Source organism: Gorilla gorilla, chromosome 9 (genome assembly GCF_029281585.2).
Source record: "Gorilla gorilla gorilla isolate KB3781 chromosome 9, NHGRI_mGorGor1-v2.1_pri, whole genome shotgun sequence".
NCBI classification, from domain to species: Eukaryota; Metazoa; Chordata; class Mammalia; order Primates; family Hominidae; genus Gorilla; species Gorilla gorilla.
This window is the reverse complement of record NC_073233.2, coordinates 15,515,453-15,538,249: the sequence shown is the minus strand read 5'-3', so window position 1 is coordinate 15,538,249 and position 22,797 is coordinate 15,515,453. Positions and strand designations below refer to the sequence as shown.

The 22,797-nt window shown below is 45.5% G+C and overlaps 1 protein-coding gene across 8 annotated transcripts in view; it reads left to right on the top strand.

The window, feature by feature from the left end:
* Window positions 1–16,855, top strand: part of DENND5A (DENN domain containing 5A) — a 127,806-nt gene extending 110,951 nt beyond the window's left edge. For 3 of the 8 annotated variants that reach the window (XM_019037258.4, XM_004050664.5, XM_055355409.2), the window contains 11 exons: window positions 3,247–3,331; window positions 4,925–5,009; window positions 5,480–5,608; window positions 8,542–8,663; window positions 9,880–10,025; window positions 10,582–10,700; window positions 11,401–11,582; window positions 12,194–12,276; window positions 12,834–12,957; window positions 13,570–13,738; window positions 15,822–16,855. In XM_019037258.4, coding sequence (XP_018892803.2) covers window positions 3,247–3,331; window positions 4,925–5,009; window positions 5,480–5,608; window positions 8,542–8,663; window positions 9,880–10,025; window positions 10,582–10,700; window positions 11,401–11,582; window positions 12,194–12,276; window positions 12,834–12,957; window positions 13,570–13,738; window positions 15,822–16,005 — 1,428 coding nt within the window. In that variant the 3' untranslated portion in view covers window positions 16,006–16,855. Of the gene's footprint in view, window positions 1–3,246; window positions 3,332–4,924; window positions 5,010–5,479; window positions 5,609–8,541; window positions 8,664–9,879; window positions 10,026–10,581; window positions 10,701–11,400; window positions 11,583–12,193; window positions 12,277–12,833; window positions 12,958–13,569; window positions 13,739–14,103; window positions 14,222–15,821 lie in introns of those variants that run through there. The other 5 variants (XM_055355411.2, XM_055355412.2, XM_004050666.5 and 2 more) reach the window with 4 other exon arrangements.
* Window positions 16,856–22,797: the final 5,942 nt, after the last annotated feature.

Sequence of the window (22,797 nt, the reverse complement as noted above, 5' to 3'; positions counted from 1 at the left end):
AAAGAAGTTGTTACTTATCTTTCTTGCTTATGACATTCTTGTAGAATCTGATGCAGTTTATTGTGTGTCCATGTCCATAAATGGATAGTCAGGCTGTATTGAACCTTGCAATCCCAATCAGACCCTTTGCAAAAGAGGAAAAAGAGTAGGCCATGTCTCTTGAACTAGAAAGACCAAAGAGCAGCCCAGTTGCTGCTCTTCCACTCCTGCCCTTGCTCTTTCTCCTCACCTCTATAATCATTGTGAGCCAGGGGCTTCCTTCTTCTGGTATAGTGGCCTGATTTTGCCCTTGTCTTTGGCTTTTTGGTGTTATTGCATGTCAGGCTCTCTGGTCACCAGCTGTACTTAATGTGTGCCACATTCAGACAGTTCTATTAATTTCTCTTAGGCTGCTTTCCTAGTCTGCCTAGATGCTGGGGAGCCTACTTTCTAATGGTTGTGGTAGATGGAAGGATGAATGGATTTCTAGAAGTTGAATTACTAAGTCAAAGACCATAAATATTTTAAGCTCTTGTATTATCTGTTAGATACATTAATAGACCTTTTTTTTTTTTTAAATGGAGTCTCACCCTGTTGCCCAGGCTGGAGTGCAGTAGTGCCATCTTGACTCACTGCAATCTCTGCCTCCTGGGTTCAAGCAATTCTCCTGCCTCAGCCTCCTGAGTAGCTGGGATTACAGGCGCCTGTCACCATGCGCGCCTAATTTTTGTATTTTAGTAGAGATGGGGTTTCCTCCTGTTGGCCAGGCTGGTCTCGAAATCCTGACTTCAGGTGGTCCACCCACCTCGGCCTCCCAAAGTGCTGGGGTTACAGATGTGAGCCACTGCGCCCAGTCAACCTTTTTTTTTTTTTTTTAAGTTTTTTAAATTAAAAATTTTTTTTCTTTTTGGCTCCCAACAGGAAACAATAGACCTTCTTAGAAGCAGTTAGTATAGGATTTGTAAGTCTCATTAATGTTGTTAGACATTATTTTTTTCAAATATTTGTTATTTGGATGAATAAAACCTGGTATTTTCTAATTTTAGTTTTTATATATTTTAAAAATTGTCTTTGAAGTTGTTGGGTTTTAAGTTTATGAATTTTGTAGGAAATACAAACATACAGCAAGCTTATTTTGACAGCTTGCTGATCTATAGCGAGGGTTTCCTACCATTCAGATGTTTGATTTTTTTTTTCCCCAGAGTAGATCAAGTTTGTGAATAGAAACAAAATAGACCCTCAGTATTCTCATGGGGTATATCTTAAGACCTTAAATCTTCACATTCATTCCATAGCACAAAATTTTCCTCAGAAAGTATAACTTAAAAAGTTAAATGATCTTTTCAGAAGCATCTCGTGTAGCATAGTTATTAAGAGCAATGGTTTTGACATTAGATAGACTTAAGCTTGAATCCCAACACTCTGCTTACTAACGGTGTGACCTCTTACAAGTTACTTAACCTTTCTGATCCTCAATTTCTTCTTCTCTACAGAAAATAGGGATAGAGATATCTACCTTGTTAGACTGTTGGGAGCATTAATTAAAATATTGTATTTTGAACATCTGACATAGTGCTTAGTTCATAGTAAGCCTCAAGACCTGGTAGCTTCTATCATTATTATAGAACCAAAGTCATTTATAAAATTATTGTAATCTTACTAAAACAAACATACCACCTTTATATTATTTTATTATCTACATGGGAACATTTACCATGAATCTGAAATAAAGTTATCACTTAACAAGGGTTATGATGTACTGAACGATGATTAGAAAGAGACAAAGCAGTTGCTGGGTGACCAGCTGGGCTCACTCATTACCCAGGTGAATTACTCCCTCACATCAGGCTTGCAAATACTATTCAGGTTTGTGCCTTGGCAAAATGACAAATTGCTATGTATCTCAAATGGTTTAAAGTGCGGTTCTTACCTTTCCAAACGCCAGGGTTCTATTATATTGACTGTAGTTTATTTCAGCCATGCAGTTAAGTACCAGCCTACCTTTCTGCACATTTCTTCAACTATACCTTCAATAGTAAATCCTTGTTATAGTGATGACTTACTCTCCCTGGCCTGCACTAACAACTTATAAGGTAGCCAAAGATACCACAGTTTCCCCCACTTAACAGAGAAGGAAACTGACATTCAGAGAAGTTCACCAAACTGCTTTGCCTAGTTCACCAAGTAGCAAAATCAGGACTAGAACAATATTTAAAGGAATAACTTTAAATATTTTAGGAAATTCAGGAGCTAAGATGGAAGCTTATAGGCTGGATATCCACTCCTCTGTGCAAAAGCCATCAAGCTGACATAAAACCAACAGACCATTTAGAGGATGATAGGTCATTTGCTTCTTTTTTTTTTTTTTTTTTTTTTGAGAGGGAGCCTCACTCTGTCACCCAGGCTGGAGTGCAGCGGCATGATCCTGGCTCACTGCAACCTCTGCCCCCCAGGTTCAACTCCCTCCACCTCCCAGGTTCAAGTGATCCTCTTGCCTCAGCCTCCCTTGTAGCTGGGACAGCAGGCGTGTGCCACCACTCCCGGCTAATTTTTGTATTTTTAGTAAGGGTTTTGCTATGTTGGCTAGGCTGGTCCCGAACTTCTGACCTCAAGTGATCCGCCCGCCTTGGCCTCCCAGTGTTGGGGTTGGGATTACAGGTGTGAGACACTGTGCCTGGCCTGCTTTATTCTTTCTTTTTTTTTTTTTTTTTTGAGATGGCGTCTCACCCTGTTGCCCAGGCTGGAGTGCAATGGCGCGATCTAGGCTCACTGCAACCTCTGCCTCCCGGGTTCAAGTGATTCTCCTGCCTCCTGAGTAGCTGGGATTATAGCCACGCACCACCACATCCTGCTAATTTGTGTATTTTTAGTAGAGACGGGGTTTCACCATGTTGGCCAGGCTGGAATCGAACTCCTGACCTCAAGTGATCTGCCTGCCTCGGCTTCCTGAAGTGTTGGGATTACAGGTGTGAGCCACCATGCCCAGCTGCTTTTTTCTTTCTTATCCACTGGTCCCTTACCAGGCTCTCTTTCCCATCTCCTTTCTATTCCCGGTAGGGGACCCTTTCCTTTTTCTGTTACCTTCCATTGTTTATATTTCTTCTGGATTTTAGTAAATTGATATATTTGCATACACTGTGTCCTGGATGTACATTGAAACAAGAAACAGTACATATATTTTTTTAGCAAAAGCTTCTATCTGTATGTTGAAAGCCTTGACCCCTGAAATCTAAACTGATAGGTGTTTCTCCCTTGCATTGGTTCCAGGGGAAATCAGCCTTATGGTCCCACCTGTTACATTATCAGGACAACCGGCAGAGAAAACTCACATCAGGAAGCCTCAGTACCTCAGGTAAGATAGTCTCTGCAATGGAGAGTCTGCCCTCTCTCCACTTTTCCATCACCCACTGGAGTGATCACTTTGAAGCAAACTATTCCAGGTCAAAGAAGCCTTTGCTCTGGAATGTTTTCTCTTTTAAATATGGAGCCACCAGACTCTCTGAACCACAGAGCATACCAAAACCATGGCATTTGCTTTCATTATGTATTTCTATACCCTTTTTATCGGCAAGATAGAAAATTTATTTGGGCAAGAGGCCAGTCTCAGAATGAATATGGGTTTTACTGTGGTACTGGTGTCCTGGGTTTGGAGCAGGCTGTTTTCAGAGTCTTTTGTTTTATTTCTCTGACATGGGCATTATGATTATCTATCCCGTTAGTCAAGAGAGCTGTTGGTCAGTGTCCTTCCTTGGACCTCCTCAAAGTCAAGTCCTGGTGTGAATGATCCCTTATACTTCCTTTCTGTTTCTAACCTAATAAAAATGTCAGAGTTTGTGGCAACTCCAGAGGTCATCTAGTCCAGGCCCTTTATTTTACAAGAGGAGGAAACGAGTCTGGAGAGGAATTGAATTTATTTAAGATCACAAAGTGAGCTCATGGAAGAGGCCAAACAAGAGCCAGTCATCTTATCTCCTGCTCTGATGTTTAGACCATCCTACAGTGTCCTTTCCAGGCTAGTCTCCCTGCTTCTTTTACTTCTTGGGTGCATCTCACCTTCACATCATCCTTTGTTCTCCACTCTGCCAGACATTTGTTTACCTTTCTTGGATGTTTTTATCTTAATGGTAAAGGCGAGTTAAATGGGGTAAAAAGATGGGCATGAACTCATTGCCCTTGAACTAGTTGACCTTAACTAACACTGAACGTGGGGAGATAATTGGCTGAAAACTAGAGACAAGAGTTCTCCAGGTAGGCTTATGAGGAATTTTTTTGGCCCGCTTTCTGGATGTGTAAAAGCAGGTTCTTATTAAGAATGCTATAGAAGTCATTGCTGAGGAATAAACTGTAGCCAAAAATTCTCAACAGCTTGATGATGAAAATACTAAATTTTAAACATTAGGCCAGACATGAGGATATAAAGGTATTATATCTTCTCTTCTCCTAGAGGTCCTATCATTCTGGAACAGAACCAGAACATTCTTGTTCTTTATATATTCTCTTGGGCTTTTGTAGGCTGCTGTGAAGCCAGAACAGGATGTGAGTAGTGGCTCCAAGTGGAAGCACTGCTTCTGTGGATCATGGTGAGAACATGATAGACTAGGAGCGAGGAGGTCTGTGTTCCAGTACTGACTTTGCTGCTTGGTGACATAGGCAAAGCAGCTAACCTCTCTGAATGTCATTTTCCTTCTCTGTTAAGTGGGGGAAATTGTGATATCTTTTTTGGCTACCTTATAAATTGTTAGAGAATTAAATGAGATAATATCTATAAAAATGTAAAATTTGATCTCTAGTAGGAATCTCATAAATATTTATGAAATGATCAATTAAAGTGTTACCAGTGTAACCGTCTGTTTCCCATAGCAATTTGTGATTTAAGGTAAGGGAAGGGCAGTCAGCTATTTGGATATTCAGATCTCTTTGGACATGACCAACTTGTTTATTCTAGGAATACTTCTTGATTCAGAACGTAGGAAGTCTGATGCCAGCTCACTCATGCCTCCCCTGAGGATCTCCCTGATTCAGGATATGAGGTCAGTATGGGCTCACATGTAATAAGCCACTAAAATCCTGTTTTCAGTTGCTGCTTAGGTGTCCACTTTAAGTAATAAGATCTCAGTGGCTGCTACAGCATCTCAGCTAACATGGAAGCCCTCCTAATCACAAAGCCTTGTGTTTCATAATACATTTGTAAAGCTGTACAAACAGTTGGGTTTCCTGGCATTTTTGGAGGTGAGGGAGCATAGGAGAGTATCTCAGGCCCTAAGGGCTCAGAGTTAGCCTGGCTTTTTAAGGGCTGTACTGTCTTTTTTCCTCCCAAAATATGGTGAGCCTATCTGGTAAAGCTACATGGAAGCCCAGTATTTGGAGAATATAGAGATAGGCTCTCCCAGGGTGAGATAAGGCTGTCTCAGCAGGTCTCCTTTGGCTTTACAGGTAAGTTATTGGCAGTGAGTTCATCTCCCATCCCACCCTCCACTTCCTTTTTACATTCTTCCTCCAGGCACATCCAGAACATCGGGGAAATCAAGACTGATGTGGGAAAGGCCAGAGCATGGGTGCGGCTGTCCATGGAAAAAAAGTTACTTTCCAGACACCTGAAGCAGCTCCTCTCAGACCATGAGCTCACCAAGTAAGGCTGCTCCGCCAGGAGTAGAAGCAGGCTCCCAGGAATGGAGGGAAGAGATTGGAAACTTGTGTGGGAAGGGGGAGTATTCAGTGTGACATTGCTGCTGCATTCAGCTAACCTCTTTGCTTATGAAGGTTTTGCAGTATTTCCTCTTCTCCCTTTTTATCAGTAGAAGAATACTTCTGCTATATTGGTTCTCCCTGTCTTCTCAACCTGCATGCCCAAAACTAGCTTTCTTAGAGAGGTAGTGGGAAGGATGAGGACTTCCTCTTCTTCCTGTATTCAGGTGACATGTATACCTCTTGGACATAAGGCATTTCCTTTGTCTCTTTCCTGTTCTGGGGAGCAAAGGATTGGAGAATTAAAAGGAAACTTCTGAGATGTCCTCTTCTCTGTCTTGTTCAACACATCATACCCCTCACCCCTCTCGGGATGTCTGTAGCCTTTTCTTGTCTGTACTTCTGCATGACCCTAGTCCCTGTGCGCACTCTACCTGGTAAACTTCTTCAGGGCTCAGTTTTCTTTCCCAGAGTTTTCCTGGACTCCCCAGAAACATGGTTCATCCCTCTCCCAGGCATGCATAACATTTGTTAGAATATTTGTTCATCCCCTTTTCACCATGATGTGTTATATTATCATTGTCTATTTGCTTGCTACTTACTGAAGTTTGCTTTCATTGAAGGCATAAACCTGTCCCTTTCCCAAGGCTGAGCATGTTGCTTAGCATCCACTAGGGATTCAGCCAGCCCACATAAAAGGTATGCTTAGCTGCACAGACAGGAGGTGGACAGTCTATGAAGAGTATATCTTGATAGAATGTCCCTCAGTCTCTGGGATTTCCAGCTAGCCCCCAAGACTGTTTGTAGCTTGGAGATGAGATAAGGTGGAGGCAGGGTTGTATATTCATGGGGGCTGTGTATTCATGGGACCCATTGAATTCTAAATTCCAAAGGAAGAAATGAGTTAGCTCCCATATAGGGAGCCTAAACTCTTTCTCCTTAACTTGTCTGCAGTGACTAATACCATGTAGTGCCCCCTTTACCTTGAAACTCACTTTATGTGGCTGCCATGACCTTATACCATCTTGTTCTCTTTCTCCGCTTACTCTTTGCACAGTGTTGGCTTTCACCATCTTCAATTCTTTGCATGCACACAGTTTCTTTGTTGCTTTCTCGCTTGCTCTCTTACTTGGTGATCTCACCTAATTCTCATGACTTCTCTCACCTCTAAGCAGGAGATGCGCACATCTGAAGTTCTAGCCCTGACATGTCTTTTAAACTCCACTCCTGCATTTATTTCCATTCTGATATTCTACCTTTAGCTCAGAGAGAACAAAAGCAAGCTTCACAGAGTCTTCACCATAACTACTTTACTCTCAGATTTTTTGTTAATGTCACCACTGTGCTCTCTGAAAAGCTTACCCCCACTTCTTCTCCGTACCTACACTGAAAATTTGGAGTCAGTTTTGACTCCTTGCTTTGCTTTATCTCCCACATACAGATTTCAGGTTCTTCACCTCTGTCCCACCTGTCTCCTTACCATTTTTACTGCACAGACTTAGTTTAATCCTCATTTCCCTTTCACTTCTCACCTGCACTAAATTTACATTTCCTGAAGTTGGTCATGGCTGTCTCTTTTTCTAGGGCAAATTGCAGAAACCCCTTACTTACTGGGCAGATTGCAAACTCCTTAGTTTAAAATTTTAGGACCTTCCTTCATTTGAATAGCCTTTTTTTTTTTTTTTTCATTTAACACCTTTGGTACAATAGCCTAACTTCTTAGTCTCATTGCTGACTGATCACTTCCCTGAACCCTCAACTCCAGCCAAACTGGTTTCCAAACCTGTCTGTACAACAGTTGTCTAAATTTCTGCTGCCCTTCAGGTCCCTCTTGTTCTAGAAGGCCTTCCAGGACCACTGAAGCATATGGCTCTTTAAATTCCCAGAAACAGCATTTTGTTTGATTATTCATTGTGAGCAGTCCTATACCATGGCCTTTACCTGATTTATTCACTTAGACTGCATTTGAGGATAGGCGCTTTCCTCTCCAGCATCTGGACATAACAGGCCTGGGTTGATAAATTATCTGTTGAAAGTGCCTTGTAAACCTGGCTAGGTAGAACCTCACAGTTCTGAATTCTGTACCTCTCTGGCCATGGTGATTGCAGCTTGGGCAACCAGGACAGTTGTCTTCTTTTGTTCTTTGTGTTGAAGGCCTGTACATTTGGCTCTGGGTGTCTCCTCTATTTGGGGGAAGATATCATTGCTTTGAAGCTGCAGAGGGCCTGGAATGTCAGGCAAAGGAGTTGACCTCTGATGAATAGGCAGTGAAAATGAAGGGAGAAAGTTTGAAAAAAGGGGAAGGATATGATCTGCATGGCTCTTCCTTGCCTGTGACCTGGATCAGAGGCGGGAGCAGAAGCCTGCCCTTTATCGCCTCTGAATCTGTCCTGGGCTTACACCCCCATTCAGAGCAGTGTTCTGACTTGTGGCTCTCAGATCTACTCAGGGTTCGAAACTAGGCCTGGTGATGAATGATGACCACAGACCTTCATCCACTGCCACTCACACACCATACACTAGCTGACAGCCTAGCTAGAAGCCTGAGAAGACCTGTGTCATCCTTGATGGAATTTCATTCCAGCCGTCAGTTTAGAAAAGGAGATTTCATGACTTCTGACACTTGATATTATAGTAACATCAACATACCTTGGACACAGGCAGTATTTGATTTTTGTTGTTCCTGCTGTAGCTTTAACTGTTGTCCCTCTGTCCCTTAGTTAGAGTAGCTAGCTTTGTTCCTTTATAGGGTGAACCTAAGGAACTTGAAGCTTGACATCTTATGCTTCCCTTAGCTGTCTCCTTCCAGAACTGAAAATTCTAGTTTCTTTCCCTTCCTTTTGGTCGGAGACTGATGTGTTGCCTCCTCTCCAACAGAAAGTTATATAAGCGCTATGCCTTCCTGCGCTGTGATGACGAGAAGGAGCAGTTCCTCTATCACCTCCTGTCTTTCAATGCCGTCGATTACTTTTGCTTCACCAATGTCTTCACAACTATCCGTGAGTAGCCCTGTGCTCCCAGCTGGCCTTCTCAAGGCAGTCTTTATGAACCTGCCTGAGACTCACTCATTGTCCCCTTTTTAAAGAAAGAAGATTATCCCTTGTACTTTCTATTTGTCTTTTGCCTCTGTGGGGAGAGAGGTGCACTTGCCCTCCTTGGAGGCTGTGTTTTCTCTGAAGTTTCTCATTCTTGTTCTGAACTGGAGAGTTCAGTCTTTTTTGCCATTGTGTTGTCGGTGTTGTCCTAGGCACTGCTCTGGGAGCCTAAGCTGATGAAGGTGGAGTGGAGTCAGTTGAGCTGATGCAGTTTACCTCCCTCCCTGCATACCCACAAAGAATCTCCCTTTTGTTTTCGCCTGAGAGGCTCACTTGGCATCACAGAATGTTTCAAACCAGGCTGAAGGGAAAAAGAGCTCTTTTCTGAGGTAGCAGAAAGAACTCCAGATACCAGTGGGAGATTTCAGTCTGGGCTCAGCTTTGGCTAACTCATTATGTGTCTGTGAGCAGAGTCTATCCTGCTGTGAGTCCCAGTCTCTCTATTTACAGAATAGGGAAGAGGGTTCAATATGGTCTAATTCCCTTTGAGCCTCTTCTTTCCCTGATGCCAGGATTCTCTACTGGGTGGAGGGTAGTCTCTGAGTTTGCCACATGGCTAGTTCTTTGGCCAGTTACTCAGCAGCATGGACTCTTGTTTCTGTCTGATGCTGCATCTTCCCTTTTAGAGACTAGGGCTATGGGCTTAATAGAAGTAGCCCTGGACTGGAATTTAGAAGACCCGAGGCAAACTGTTTCTTTCTCTGTGCCTTGGAAAAAGGATTGCAATACTTCCTCTCCAAAGATTATGATTGTTATTAGGGTTCATGAGATGATAGATTGAAGAGTGCTCTAAAAAGCAGTTCAGTACAATGTTAGGAGTTGGGGATATTGTTTAACGAACAGGTTCATTTAGTTCTGAGCCTACAGATAGGCTTGGATCTTTGATGTTTGGGTGGTAAGCCTGAGAGGAGTGAAATTGAGGAGGGGCCGTGGGGTAGCTGGCTAATATTCTACATCAGCCAGGGACTAGGTCCTGGGGCCCTGTTGTTCCAGGGCTCTGCTTGAGCTGAGATAGCAGGAGCCACAGTTGTGCCAGCCTTCCTGGAGCAGGTCAGAGTCCCATCTGGTATGGGAAAGATTCCTGATTCTCCTCAATACTTTTGTGGCTTCCCCTAAACAGTGATCCCGTACCACATTCTGATCGTACCAAGCAAGAAGCTGGGGGGCTCCATGTTCACTGCCAACCCATGGATCTGTATATCAGGAGAATTGGGTGAGACACAGATCCTGCAGATTCCCAGGAATGTGCTAGAGATGACCTTCGAGGTATGTGTTATTTGGGGCCACAGCTCTGTGGGGATCTGAGTTTGCAACAGCTGCTTTGGGGAGTTTTCTGCAGGGTTTTTCAGAGGGCTTGCTATGTACAGTGTAATGCGTCAGCATAGCTGACGTTCCTGAGATGATCTGAGGCTGGAGCCAAAGACTGACCCTGAGGAGGGGGACCCCACCCTGTCTAAACAATGTTTGGAAGGCACTTACTTGTCTGGACTTGCACATCTCTCCATGCATAGTGTGTTGAGAAGTCCCCAAGAGTTCTTTCAGCTACTCAGCCCACCTGTTCCCAGAGACCTCAGAACCCACTTCCAGAATCTCTTGCTCCCTGCCCCTGTTCTTCTAGGTAGAGTCTTAGCCTTCTTAGCCTTGGGCGCCGCCATGAGATAGTGCTGTACTGCAGTTCTGGCGGTATGTAGAGCCATGACCTCTAAGCCTGAAGATGCTGAGGGGTCAGGTTGCAGGCAGCCAGTCAGATCTGTGCCTCCGAGAACTACTGTTCTTTTCTCTGATTTTCCTGACCTACCTCATCTTCTCTATTCTCTAATAGTGCCAGAACTTGGGGAAGCTTACTACTGTCCAGATTGGCCATGATAACTCTGGGCTGTATGCCAAATGGCTGGTGGAGTATGTGATGGTCAGGAATGAGATCACAGGACATACCTACAAGTAAGTGTACCCTCAGGCTGTAAGGTAGAGGGGCAAGGTGTGTCTACAGGAGCTCTTTGATGCTTGGGTATGTGGAGTTCCCAAGGAGACCCTTTAGGTTGTGATAACCTGAGGCAACTTCCTGTTTGGCTCTGCCTCATACACTTGAAAGTAAGTAGAAGGAGGGTTTCTTCTGTTTTTTTTTTTTTTTGAGACGGAGTCTTGCTCTGTCACCTAGGTTGGAGTGCAGGGGTGTGATCTTGGCTCACTGCAGCCTCTGCCTCCTGGGCTGAGGCGATTCTCCTGCCTCAGCTCCCCGAGTAGCTGGGATTATAGGCATGCACCACCACGCCCAGCTAATTTTGTGTTTTTAGTAGAGACAGGTTTCGCCATATTGACCAGGCTGGTCTTGAACTCCTGACCGCAGGTGATCCGGCTGCCTCGGCCTCCCAAAGTGCTGGGATTACAGGCGTGAGCCATCAGGCCCAGCTGGAAGGAGGGTTTCTAGGTGAAGATGTGTGGAATTGCCGTGCCCAGATCCCAGGCCACCTATACCACTCAGGGTGCTTCTCTGATGATACATGGTGGAACCAGCAGAGCGTTGAAGGAGTCTCTATCCTGGTTTCAGAGCCTATCTCCAGGGATTGGCTTTGTTGATGGCTCTTGCTGTGAGCAGCAGGGAGGAGCTGGCTGCTCTGACAGTCCATTGTCTGACCTTCAGGTTCCCATGTGGCCGGTGGTTAGGGAAGGGCATGGATGATGGAAGCCTGGAGCGGATCCTAGTTGGGGAGCTGCTCACATCCCAGCCTGAGGTGGATGAGAGGCCATGCCGGACCCCGCCACTGCAGCAGTCCCCCAGTGTCATCCGGAGGCTTGTTACCATCTCACCCAACAACAAGCCCAGTAAGTGGGAGGAGGGGTTGGGCCCTCATGCCATACAGTCTAGGGAATGGGTGGATCTCTGTGAGCCCTGATAATGGGAACCCGGATCCCAGCCTGTGCAGCTGCCTCAGGAAACACTTCTGCTAACAAAGCCACCTCACGCATGTGGCACCCTCCTCTTATGAATCACTGAGAGCATTTGGCACTCTCCTTAGAGGGCTGGCAGGAGAGGAGAGAACTCATGCTGCCAAACCTGGGTGCTGTATATATTCATGCATGATCCATTAAAGGAGAGGGGTCTACTTTCTGGAATTCCCCAGCCTGATTCCTGGGCTTCGTAGCCAAGGCTTGGCTCTCTTTTGGTTGCCCACAATTCCAAGGTAAAATGGAAAATAAACTTTACCAGCATTTCTTAGAGATAGAACTCTAAGGTGTTAGCTTTTGTGTTTTTCCCCCAAGATTTGCGGAAGAGCTAAATCAGCAAAGCTGGGTGGGCAAGAGCCTCTGCTTCCTAGGGTCCAGCTGCCCTGCCTCTCCTATGGGCCCTCCCCATGTCCTCAGTCTCCTGCTCAGGCAGCTAAGCACTGTTAGCCTCAGAGATTGGTTAGGGATGTCTGCTTGATTTTTATTAGAGCTGAACACTGGGCAGATCCAGGAGTCCATCGGGGAGGCAGTCAATGGCATTGTGAAGCACTTCCATAAGCCTGAGAAAGAGGTGAGCCTTCCTGCCCTCCAATCCAGGGCCTTACATTGAATAAGAGAGAATAATTTTGTTTTTCCGATTATCTTGTTATGCTCTTCCAGGCCCATGTGCTGTGGACACCCTAGAGTCTTGTAGAGTGTGTGCCTCAGCTAGTTGGAGATGGAGCAGACTCCTTCCTCTGGGGGCCTTTGCCTCAGGTTACCCTGTTTTCCCTCCGTACTGATGACCCAATAGAGTCCCTGGGCCCCTAGTGAACAGTGCCTATTCCTGTCCTCTTCTAGATTTGCCTGGGTCTCCTTGAATAGTGGCCACACTGGCTTTGTCCTCCAGTGGAGAATCTCCTTGTGTGTGACCCAGATCCATCATCTCTTCTTTCATCCATTCATTCAGCAGCTCTTCACTGGGAGCTGCTCTGAGCCAGGCACTGTGCCAGGTGTTAGGGAAACAGACAGAGTCCTTGCCTGTCTTTTGCAGCCCTCCCAACTCTGGGCTGTGGGTTTAGGGATGCAATGGTGGGAGGGCAGCTCGGCTGAGACAAGCCTGGCACCCTCCCCTGTTTCCTTACGTAGCGAGGCAGTCTGACGCTGTTGCTCTGTGGAGAGTGTGGCCTTGTCTCGGCCTTGGAACAGGCTTTCCAGCATGGATTTAAATCGCCCCGGCTCTTCAAAAATGTCTTCATTTGGGATTTCCTGGGTGAGTTGAGCTGGAGTATGAGGGTGGGAGAAGCATGTAGAGATATAAGGGGACTCACCAGCATAGCATGGGTGCTGACCACTCTGAGAGGCAGAACCCAAATTAGGTGACTCTCAGATCTCATTTGTTTGCTCTGGTTTTTCTTGAAGGGAATGACAAGAGCTCTCCTCACCCTCCTTGGTAAATGCTTACCTCTTGAGAATTGGACAGAAAAGATTCTTCTAGACATCTGTTATTTAGTATGGACTTAGTCCTGAGTCCTCACACTTTCCCCTTATAGATCCCAAAGTCCAGTTGAACGTATTGGAGCCCCAAGCCCTATGTTGCACCCATATGGAGAATTTTCATGCAAGAAACCATCCTCAGAATTTTTTGTGTCTTCAGACTAGGGAAAAGAACATCTTTATATCAAGGGCCACATAAATAAATTTAAAAAATAAGGATAGGGAAGCTAAGGATCATTTTGAAACATGACCAGTGACATCAGAACACTTGTGCTATTCTCGTTAAGTTACCTGTGTGGACTTGGAGAGGCCCATGGCAAGTGGCCTGTAGGACCATCAGGTTGGTGTTGGGAGCCTTTTCACTGGCAAGCTTTTCTACTCTTCACAGAAAAAGCACAAACCTATTATGAGACATTAGAGCAGAATGAAGTAGTCCCTGAGGAAAACTGGCATACAAGAGCCCGGAACTTCTGCCGATTTGTCACTGCAATCAACAATACTCCCCGGAACATCGGCAAGGATGGCAAGTTTCAGATGCTGGTGTGCTTGGGAGCCAGGTACTGCAGACCCAGGGCCCAGAGTGCACAGCAGTTAGCCTTGGTGGTGGTGTTGGAGGCCTGGTGCAGTGCAGGGGTGAGGAATGGCTCATCAGGTGCCCTTAGGGAGATGAGGCCTTAGAAGGTTTCCTAGAAGCCCTGAATTTCCTTTGTGTATCGTGTATGGTCACACACTGCATAAAATGTGCTGCGTAACATTTGTCAGTGATGGACTGTTTATGGGATGATGGTCCTATAAGATTATAATACTCTGTTTTTACTGTACCTTTTATAGGTTGCGATGTGTTTATGTACCCAAATACTTACCATTGTGTTTTAGTTGCCTACGGTATTCAGCACAGTATTCCTTCATTTTTATTCTTCAGGCTGCTTTGGCAGGAAGCTCCAGAAGAAGAGTAGAAGAGCAGGCCTGGGGGCTGGTGACAGGGCTGTACCGATTTGTAGCTTAGGAGCAACAGGCTAGACATATAGTAGGCTCTACCATCTAGGTTTGTATGAGAACCCTATAAAGTTCGCATGGTGACGAAACTGTCTAATGACACATTTCTCAGACTGTATCCCTGTCATTAAGCAACATGTGACTTATGTGTGTGGTGATCTGTCGGGGTAGGGATGACAACGTGTATGTAACTCGGGGCAGAGGGGCCCCATTTTGAAAGGAAAGATCAAAATCACACCACTGGGGAAGTTTGAGGCAGAGTATATCTAGTTATTCCTTCATTAGACATTTAAATGGCCTTATGGAAGTTGGTAGGAAGAGAGCTGAATAAAACGTGGCCCCTTACCATTTATTTATTTATTTATTTATTTTGAGATGGAGTTTCGCTCTTGTTGCCCAGGCTGGAGTGCAATGGTGTGATCTCGGCTCACCACAACCTCCGCCTCCTGGGTTCAAGTGAGTCTCCTGCCTCAGCCTCCGGAGTAGCTGGGATTACAGGCCTGCGCCATCACGCCTGGCTAGTTTTGTATTGTTAGTAGAGACGGGGTTTTTCCATGTTGGTCAGGCTGGTCTTGAACTCCTGACCTCAGGTGATCTGCCTTCCTTGGCCTCCCAAAGTGCTGAAATTACAGGCGTGAGCCACCATGCCTGGCCAACATTTAGAAGCTTACTTGTCCTAATTAAATACAGAGCATGGAAGAAGGTTTTGAGGGTCCAAAAATGAAGTGTACATTCATACAATATGCTGAAAAGGTAGAGGAGAAAGATCAGAGAAGACTTCAGGGAGGAGTTGGTATTTAAGTGAGCCTTTAATGGAAGGAAATAACAGAACGTGGCAAGGGCAGTAATAGGAAACACAGTTGAAAGGAGGATAGGGCCCCTGAGCTGGGACAGAGAAAGATTCTTTTCATATTAGTACAAAGTTGTTTCATCAGGGGACTGAAGTAATATTAATCTGATATTATGGGTGGTATGCATTAGAGTGGACAAGATTATTAGGGGCTATTCCTGTAGGTCAGGTGAGAGAGCATGAAGCTCAAATAAACTTAAGGCAGTTTATTCAGGCTGCATAAAGGGAGAGAATTGGCATAGTGGTTAAAAACAGACTCCAGAACCGCATTCACTAGGTTCAGATCTCAAGTTATCCATTTACTAGCCATGTGATCTTGGACAAGCTACTTAACTTCCATCTACCCCACTTTCTTCATCTATAAAGTGGGGATAATAATAGTACCTACCTCATATCATAGGGTTATCATGAAGATTAAATCTCTTATGTCAGTGCCAGCACATGCTGAGTGTTATGTGAGGTTAGTGCTTATTATTATTCCTGGTGGTGGTAGCTGTGGGAGGAGAGAAGCTCTGGGAGACACCAGTGGTGGGGCTGACTAGGCAGGGCGAGGGAGGCAGGGGAGGAGGAGGCCTGGAGGCTCATGACAGGGCTGATTTGGGTCAGGTTTGTTTGGTGTCCTGGAGCTGAAAGACCTCTTTGCCAGTCCCTGTTTGGGAAAGGGGGGTGTGGGGAGCTGTCAGCTTCTCCAGCTTCAGACTTAGTTCATGGTTTCCCCCTTGGCCTTGCACTAACCCTCTCTCTTCCTTTTCCTTTACCCCTCTGACCTGCCTGGACTGCTCCCGCTCTGCCAGAGATCACCTCCTACACCACTGGATTGCCCTGCTGGCTGACTGCCCCATCACTGCACACATGTATGAGGATGTGGCACTGATCAAAGACCATACACTTGTCAATTCCTTGATTCGTGTGCTGCAGACATTGCAGGAGTTCAACATCACGCTGGAGACGTCCCTTGTCAAGGGCATCGACATCTGACCTCCCAGCACCAGCCAGCAGCAGGACTGAGAAAGACTCACCCTGCAGCTCTGACCTTTCTTCCCAAAGGGACTTAAGCGATTGTGCAGGAGTAGGAGACAAAATGTACACTCACTGTAAAAAGAAAACTAGAGGATTTTTGGAATAAATAATCTATTTTAGAGTTTATTTGCTGATTTGCTTTTTACACACTTTCATGTGAAAGAGTGATAGGGAGAGGGAGCGAGGCTGGTGCCGCTTATTTTGAAGCTGGTGCCCTCCCTCGCCGTGGCCACATGCTGGAAGCCTGAGGCCTCCCTGGACTGAGCCTGTGGCACTGCGTGCGGGACAGTTATGTTTCCTTGCCCCGTCGCATTAATGAGGCCCTTCCACATCATTTTTAAACTAATGTTTTTCTATATTAACATTATTATGGATATTTGGCTTTCATAGGCCACACACAGGTGTGCTGCGCGGGAAGCCCCATGCTCCAATCAAAGGGATTTTTAGTAGTGCCTCTAAGCAAGCACTGATGAGTCAGTCCCACGTATTTTCTTTTTTGTCAGTATTATTTGGGAAGGAGACATGCCGGGATGTGTCATCGTGCCAAATACCACATTTCCTGTTGGCACAGTTTCACAGAAGTAAACATAAGCATGTTTTAACAGGTTTTTCTTTTCTTTTTTCTTTTTTAAAATGTTTTATTTATTTAACCCGCCATTGTGTGTTTTTAAGTATTTTCTTTTTTTAAGGAAAGGAAAAGCTTGTCACAATCTAACTGGCTATGTTATTATTATTAAATTTATGTTTTGCAACTTAGAAACCAGCTACATACAGTATGGCCCACTTAATAAAACACCTGAAACAAAAACTGCATGGATCACTGATTTTTATGGAGGTTTGTGAGCAGTGAGTGGCTGCGGGTGCAGTTGGGTCCATCTGTGAGGATGGTCTTGTGGCATCACCTCTCTTTACCAGCAGGCTTGGGGTTGTGGCCTGCCCAGGATGCCCCTGAGGGCCTGGGGTCTCCTGGGTCCTTCTGCCCGCAGTGCTAGGAGCTTTCCTAGCTGCTATGTGGCTGATTCACAGGGATGCAGACAGGGTTCTTTCCCCACTCCACAGAGGAGGAGACTGAGACACAGGAGGGAAAAGACCCGGCCAGGGGTGCAGAGGTTGTCACTTGACTGAGACAGGATGGTCCCTTTCTTGAGAGGGTAAGGGAGACCAGGTGTGGGAAGCTGGGGGTCGGGGGAAGCTCTTGAAAGAAAGGTTTGCTTTCCTGGGGATGGCAGGTGGGAGACCTTTATGAGAGGTCCAGCTTCCTTCATTTTTATTCTTCAGGCTGCTTTGGCAGGAAGCTCCAGAAGTGTAATGTGATCAAGTCAGGCACCTCAGACCAATCAGTGCCCTCTTTTATGCTTCCCTGGTTTGCATGCACTTTCCCTTTGCCTGGAATGCCTCCCCTTCACCCACTTTGTGTTTGTTGTACAGGGTTTACTTTAGCAGTCACCTGCTGTGAAGTGTTCCCCAATCTCCCTAGGCAGTTAATCATTCCATCCTTGTGCTCCTTCATTTTCTTAGATGCTGGCATCTCCTCTCTGGATTGTCATTGCCTGCTTTCGTGTCAGGCTCAGCCCTTGCACCATGAGCTCCCAGAGGGAAAAGGGGGATCTGTTGTCTGTCTCCATCCCCTGGGCCTGGCAGGTGGTAAATGCTTCTGAAGAGATGAGGAAAGGGCCCAGAGAGCTGCAGCGCAGCGTCCTGCCTGCAGAGGGGGTGAGAGGCCACACTGCAGCCGTCTGCCTGGAGCCCACGGACAGAGCTTTAGTTCTTTCGGAGATGGCCGAGGAAAGGGGAAGGAAGGTAGGCAGTACCTCTGTAGCAGGAAGTGGGATTCTTGGCTGGGCAAGAAGGGCAGCATGGAACTCAGCTGTATGTGTTTATATTGTGGGCCTAGGCCTGAGCTTACCTTAAGCCAGGTGCTGGGACCAACTATTTCCTTGCTCTTTCTAACAGCTGATCCTACTCACTTTCTACTGTGTTTTGTTTTGTAATCTTCTGCAAATCTGTTTTGGAATGATGTGTGATATAAGAGAACAGACCTGTTTAGTAGCTCAAGATTTCAAGGACACTTGAGTCAACTGCATTCTTCTGTGTAGGGCCCAGCCAGGCCTCTCCAGTGGCCCTGGGTAAATCAGGTGTGTTTGGTTCACTCAGCAAGCAGCCCTGCCTGCCTCACCTTCTGCACCTGCTCTACTTCAGGGCTTCCCAGGCTGTGATTTCAGGGACTGGTAAATAAACAAGCAAGCAAAGGAACTCCATGAATTACTATAAAGCAAGCACCCTTGTAATCACCACTCAGGTCAAGAATAGAACTTTGCCAGCCCCCCAGGGTCCTCCATGTTCCCCCTTCCCCATCACAGTCCCAGCACCTCCCTTCTTCCATCTTAACTTTTATAAGTAATAATTTCGTTGTTTCTTTATTGTTTTGTCACCCAAATATGCATCCCTACATGCTATAGTCTTACTGTCATTTTAAAAAAACTTGATACATCTTTTAAGTCTCTTTTAATCTAAAGGGTCCCCTCCATCCCTTTCCTTTTCTTACAAATTGTTGAAGATTTTAAGCCATTTGATCTGTAGATTTTCACAGCCTGGGTTTTTGCTAATTTCATGCCCGTGGTGCAGTTCAATATACTCCTTTATCCTCAGCATTTCCTGCAGATCAGCAGCTAGATCTAGACAATTTGCCTCAGGTTGATCCCTTTGATAAGACTCTAGGTAGTTGTGTGCTCATTTAGCAAGAAGCACGTAACATCTGTTTTTCACTTTTGTTATGTTAGCAGCCACTGATGCTCAATGCCTACGTCCAGCAAGTAATTCACTGGGGATTGCAGCATGGGGATATTCTAATCTCTCATTTTCTCTTCATTTATTAGATGGAATAATTTTATAAGGAGACATTGTCTCTCATCTACTGTTTGATTTCCCAGTAGAGTTTGCGTGGGAAAGGCAGATAAGTGCTTAATTCTTTCCTTTTATTTACCCAACTTTTAAGATATGAACTGGTTCTTTGTTATCCTCAGAAGGTGACTATTTTTTAAACAATATTATGAACTCATGAGTTTAAATGTATTTGATAGGCTTCATCTCATTGCAATTATTATCTTTATTGTCCTGCCTTTGGCCTTTGGGAGCCTCTTTAAGTTGGTTCCTGAGTTGTTTTGACACAACTCTAGTTGTCTTTGATAACTGCTTTGTTTTCTGGTATTGCAAGATGTTCTAGGCTCACTTTATTCCTTTTCCGGCCTAGACTTGGAATCAGTCATTTCTCCAAAAAGCCCTGGTTTCCTTAAGTGGGAAATGGTATTGCAAGACCATAATTGGACACTAGAAATTCTCATTGTTACTGGTAGATCATTGGTTCTAGGCCTATTCAGTAGACAGAGCTTTGATTATATTTAAATATAACATTTTTATATATTTAATATAGACATCTAGAAACATATAGTAAATATGTATTTTTAAAGATAGTGAAGGTCTTGGAATTATATATGTTAAATGCATATATAAATATGTATGTATATATGAGTGTGTATACACACATGCATCTATGGTACCCCATGATTTTACAGTGTTCTTTCTGATTCCAATTCAGGATTATAGGGTGCCTTTGTCCGTTTAATGCGGCTACAAAGGAATACCTGAGGCTGGGTAATTCATAAAGAAAAGAGACTTAGTTGGCTCATCGTTCTGCAGGCTTTACAGGAAGCATGATGCCGGTACCTGCATCTAGTGAGGGCCTCAAGCTGCTTCCACACATGGTGGAAGAGGAAGGGTGTGCAGAATCACATAGCAAGAGAGGGGTGAGAGAGACGAAGGAGGCTGGGCTCAGTGGCTCACACCTGTATTCTCAGCACTTTGGGAGGACGAGGTGGATGGATCACTTGAGGTCAGGACTTCAAGACCAGCCTGGCCAGCGTGGCGAAACCCCGTCTCTACTAAAAATACAAAAATTAGCTGGGTGTGGTGGTGGGCGCCTGTAATTCCAGCTACTCGGGAGGCTGAGGCAGAAGAATCACTTGAACCCAGGAGGCGGAGGCTTCAGTGAGCCGAGATTGTGCCATTGTACTCCAGTCTGGGCGAAAAGGGCAAAACTCTGTCTCAAAAAAAAAAAAAAAGAGTGGAAGGAGATGCTAAGCTCCTTCCAGCTCTCACAGTAACTCATAGAGCAAGAATTCATTCATTACCATGAGTATAAGAATGACACCAGGACACTCTTGAGGGGTGTCCCCGCATGTCCACCCATGACCCAAACACCTCCTATTAGGCCCCACTTCCAACAACATTTCACTATGAGATTTGGAGGGATCAAGCCAAACTATAACATACTTTTACTTTTTTTTTTTTTTTTTTGGAGACAGGGTCTCACTCTGTTGGCCAGGCTGAAGCACAGTGGCACGATCATGGCTCACACAGCCTTGACTTCCCAGGCTCAAGTGATCCTGCCTCAGCCTCCTGAGTAGCTGGGACTACAGGTGTGCACCACCACAACCAACTAATTTTTAAATTTTTTGTAGAGACAGGGTCTCACTACATTGCCCAGGCTGGTCTTGAACTCCTGGGCTCAAGCAGTCCTCCTGCCTGGCTTCCCAAAGTGTTGGGATTACAGGCATGAGCCACCATGCCTGGCTTCCCAAAGTGTTGGGATTACAGGCATGAGCCACCATGCCTGGCTTAACTTCTTATATATTACATCTGTATCTCTTTTTTCCATAATGAGAACCCTAGGTTTGAAGGGCAGAGAAATTGGTAGAAGAAGAAGATCCCCTAATTAACTATTTGCTTTATCCCACATTATAAACACAGCCATCTCAGGATAACAATACTAATGCTTCTACTACCAATTATGATCATGGAAAACAGTTAAACTTTTTTTGGTATGTTATTCCCATCCTTCCCCCTCAAGCCTGGCCCACCCCCCTGCCCCACCCTTTTCTTTGAGACAGGGTCTCACTCTGTCACCCAGGCTGGAGTGCAGTGGCACAATCTTGGCTCACTGCAGCCTCAACTTCCCAGGCTCAAGCAATCCTCCCACCTCAGCCTGAGTAGCTGAGACTACAGGTGCACACCACCATGCACAGCTAATTTTTGTATTTTTTGTAGAGACGGGGTTTTGCCATGTTGCCCAGGCTGGTCTTGAACTCTTGGGCTCAAGCAATCTGCCCACCTCAGTCTCCCAAAGTGTTGGGACTACAGGCGTTAGCCACTGCACCCGGCCAAGCCCTTATGTTTTATTTTTATGTATTTATCTGTGGCTCGCTGCAACCTCCACCTCCCAGGTTCAAACAATTCTCCTGCCTCAGCCTCTTGAGTAGCTGGGACTACAGGTGCGTGCCACTACTCCCGGCTAATTTTTTGTATTTTTAGTAGAGACAGGGTTTCACCATGTTAGCCAGGATAGTTTCAATCTCCTGACCTCGTGATCCACCCGCCTTGGCCTCCCAAAGTGTTGAGATTACAGGCGTGAGCCACTGCGCCCGGCCAGCCCCTATGTTTTACTAGAGGTACTCTATCTTTGAGAGATCATATATTATTTCTGTCAACTTGGGTTTTTTTGAGAAGCAGATGCCAAGACAAAGGAAACACCTGTGAGGGCTAAAGAGCAAGGGAGCAAGAGTAGGCAGGGAGAGGCTTTAGATCAAGAGGCAGGCTGACCCCCGGGAGAGGACAGACGGAGGAAGGACTGGGAAGGAAGTCTTAGACCATAGACCAGCTCTGAGAAGAATCTCAGTCAAGTTGATGGGAAGTCCCTGAGCAAAAAGCTGCTCATGAGAGGAGTCCACTTTGGGCAGGACTGGGCACACCAGTAATCCTGTTGTGCTCAGTTGTTGTCTAGAAGCAGAGCCTAGAGGAAGTGTGGCTTCTGCATTCACAGGGGAAGCAGCTGGGGGCTGCCATTAATTATGACTCCTCTGGGCACTTTGTCAGGTTTTCTTGAAGGAGACTTGAGTGATGCAGCCCCACAACCTGCACAGTCTGCCCCTTATACTGCACAGATCCTCTTTTCCACAATGCACCCATGTTTCCTTCCATGGTTTCCCGACGGGAAACCTGGAAGAGGGAGCTTTGGGGAACAAATTACAATCACCATTGATGAAGTTAGTCTTGGAGCCATGGTTGGTACTTACCTTCTCCCTTCTGTGCTATCCTAAGTTCCCATCACCTTCAGCTATCACTTCAGTGGGGCTTGGCTTGCTTAGTGGTATAACCCCAACCTTCATTCCTGAGAGGTCCAAGCCCTTGGTCATCATACTCTTCTTGACCAGGGTTGCTGCAAATGTCCACTTAGAGTTACAACTGGACAAGGGAGTACCAAGAGATACCCAAATGGATCATTTGGGCTTCACATTATTTTAGCCCCTACTGATGTATAAAAACAGCGCGACCACCTCCTGCTATTCAAGCTCAGTCATCTCTGCCATGATGGTGACTCTTTTCTTGTCTACTCATTCTTAGATACAAGGAGTCCAAAGTACCCTGGTGGCAGCCAGAGTTCTGTAGTTCAGTGGGACTTAATGGGTGTAGTTGTGTCCCTGGCAAGAATATGCCCCCTTTGGGGATTAGTGTTTCCAACCCTACGGAACCTAGAGTTCAGGGACAGGAAGCACAACATTCCCCAGTGGGTCCTTGGAAGTGATGGTAAGTGTAGCCACTCTTGCTTCTGCCCCTAGGTTCCTGGACCCATGCATTTTTCCTGTAGGGGACATAGCAGGAAGCTGTAATTTAGCTGTGATTATAGCTCTCTGATTT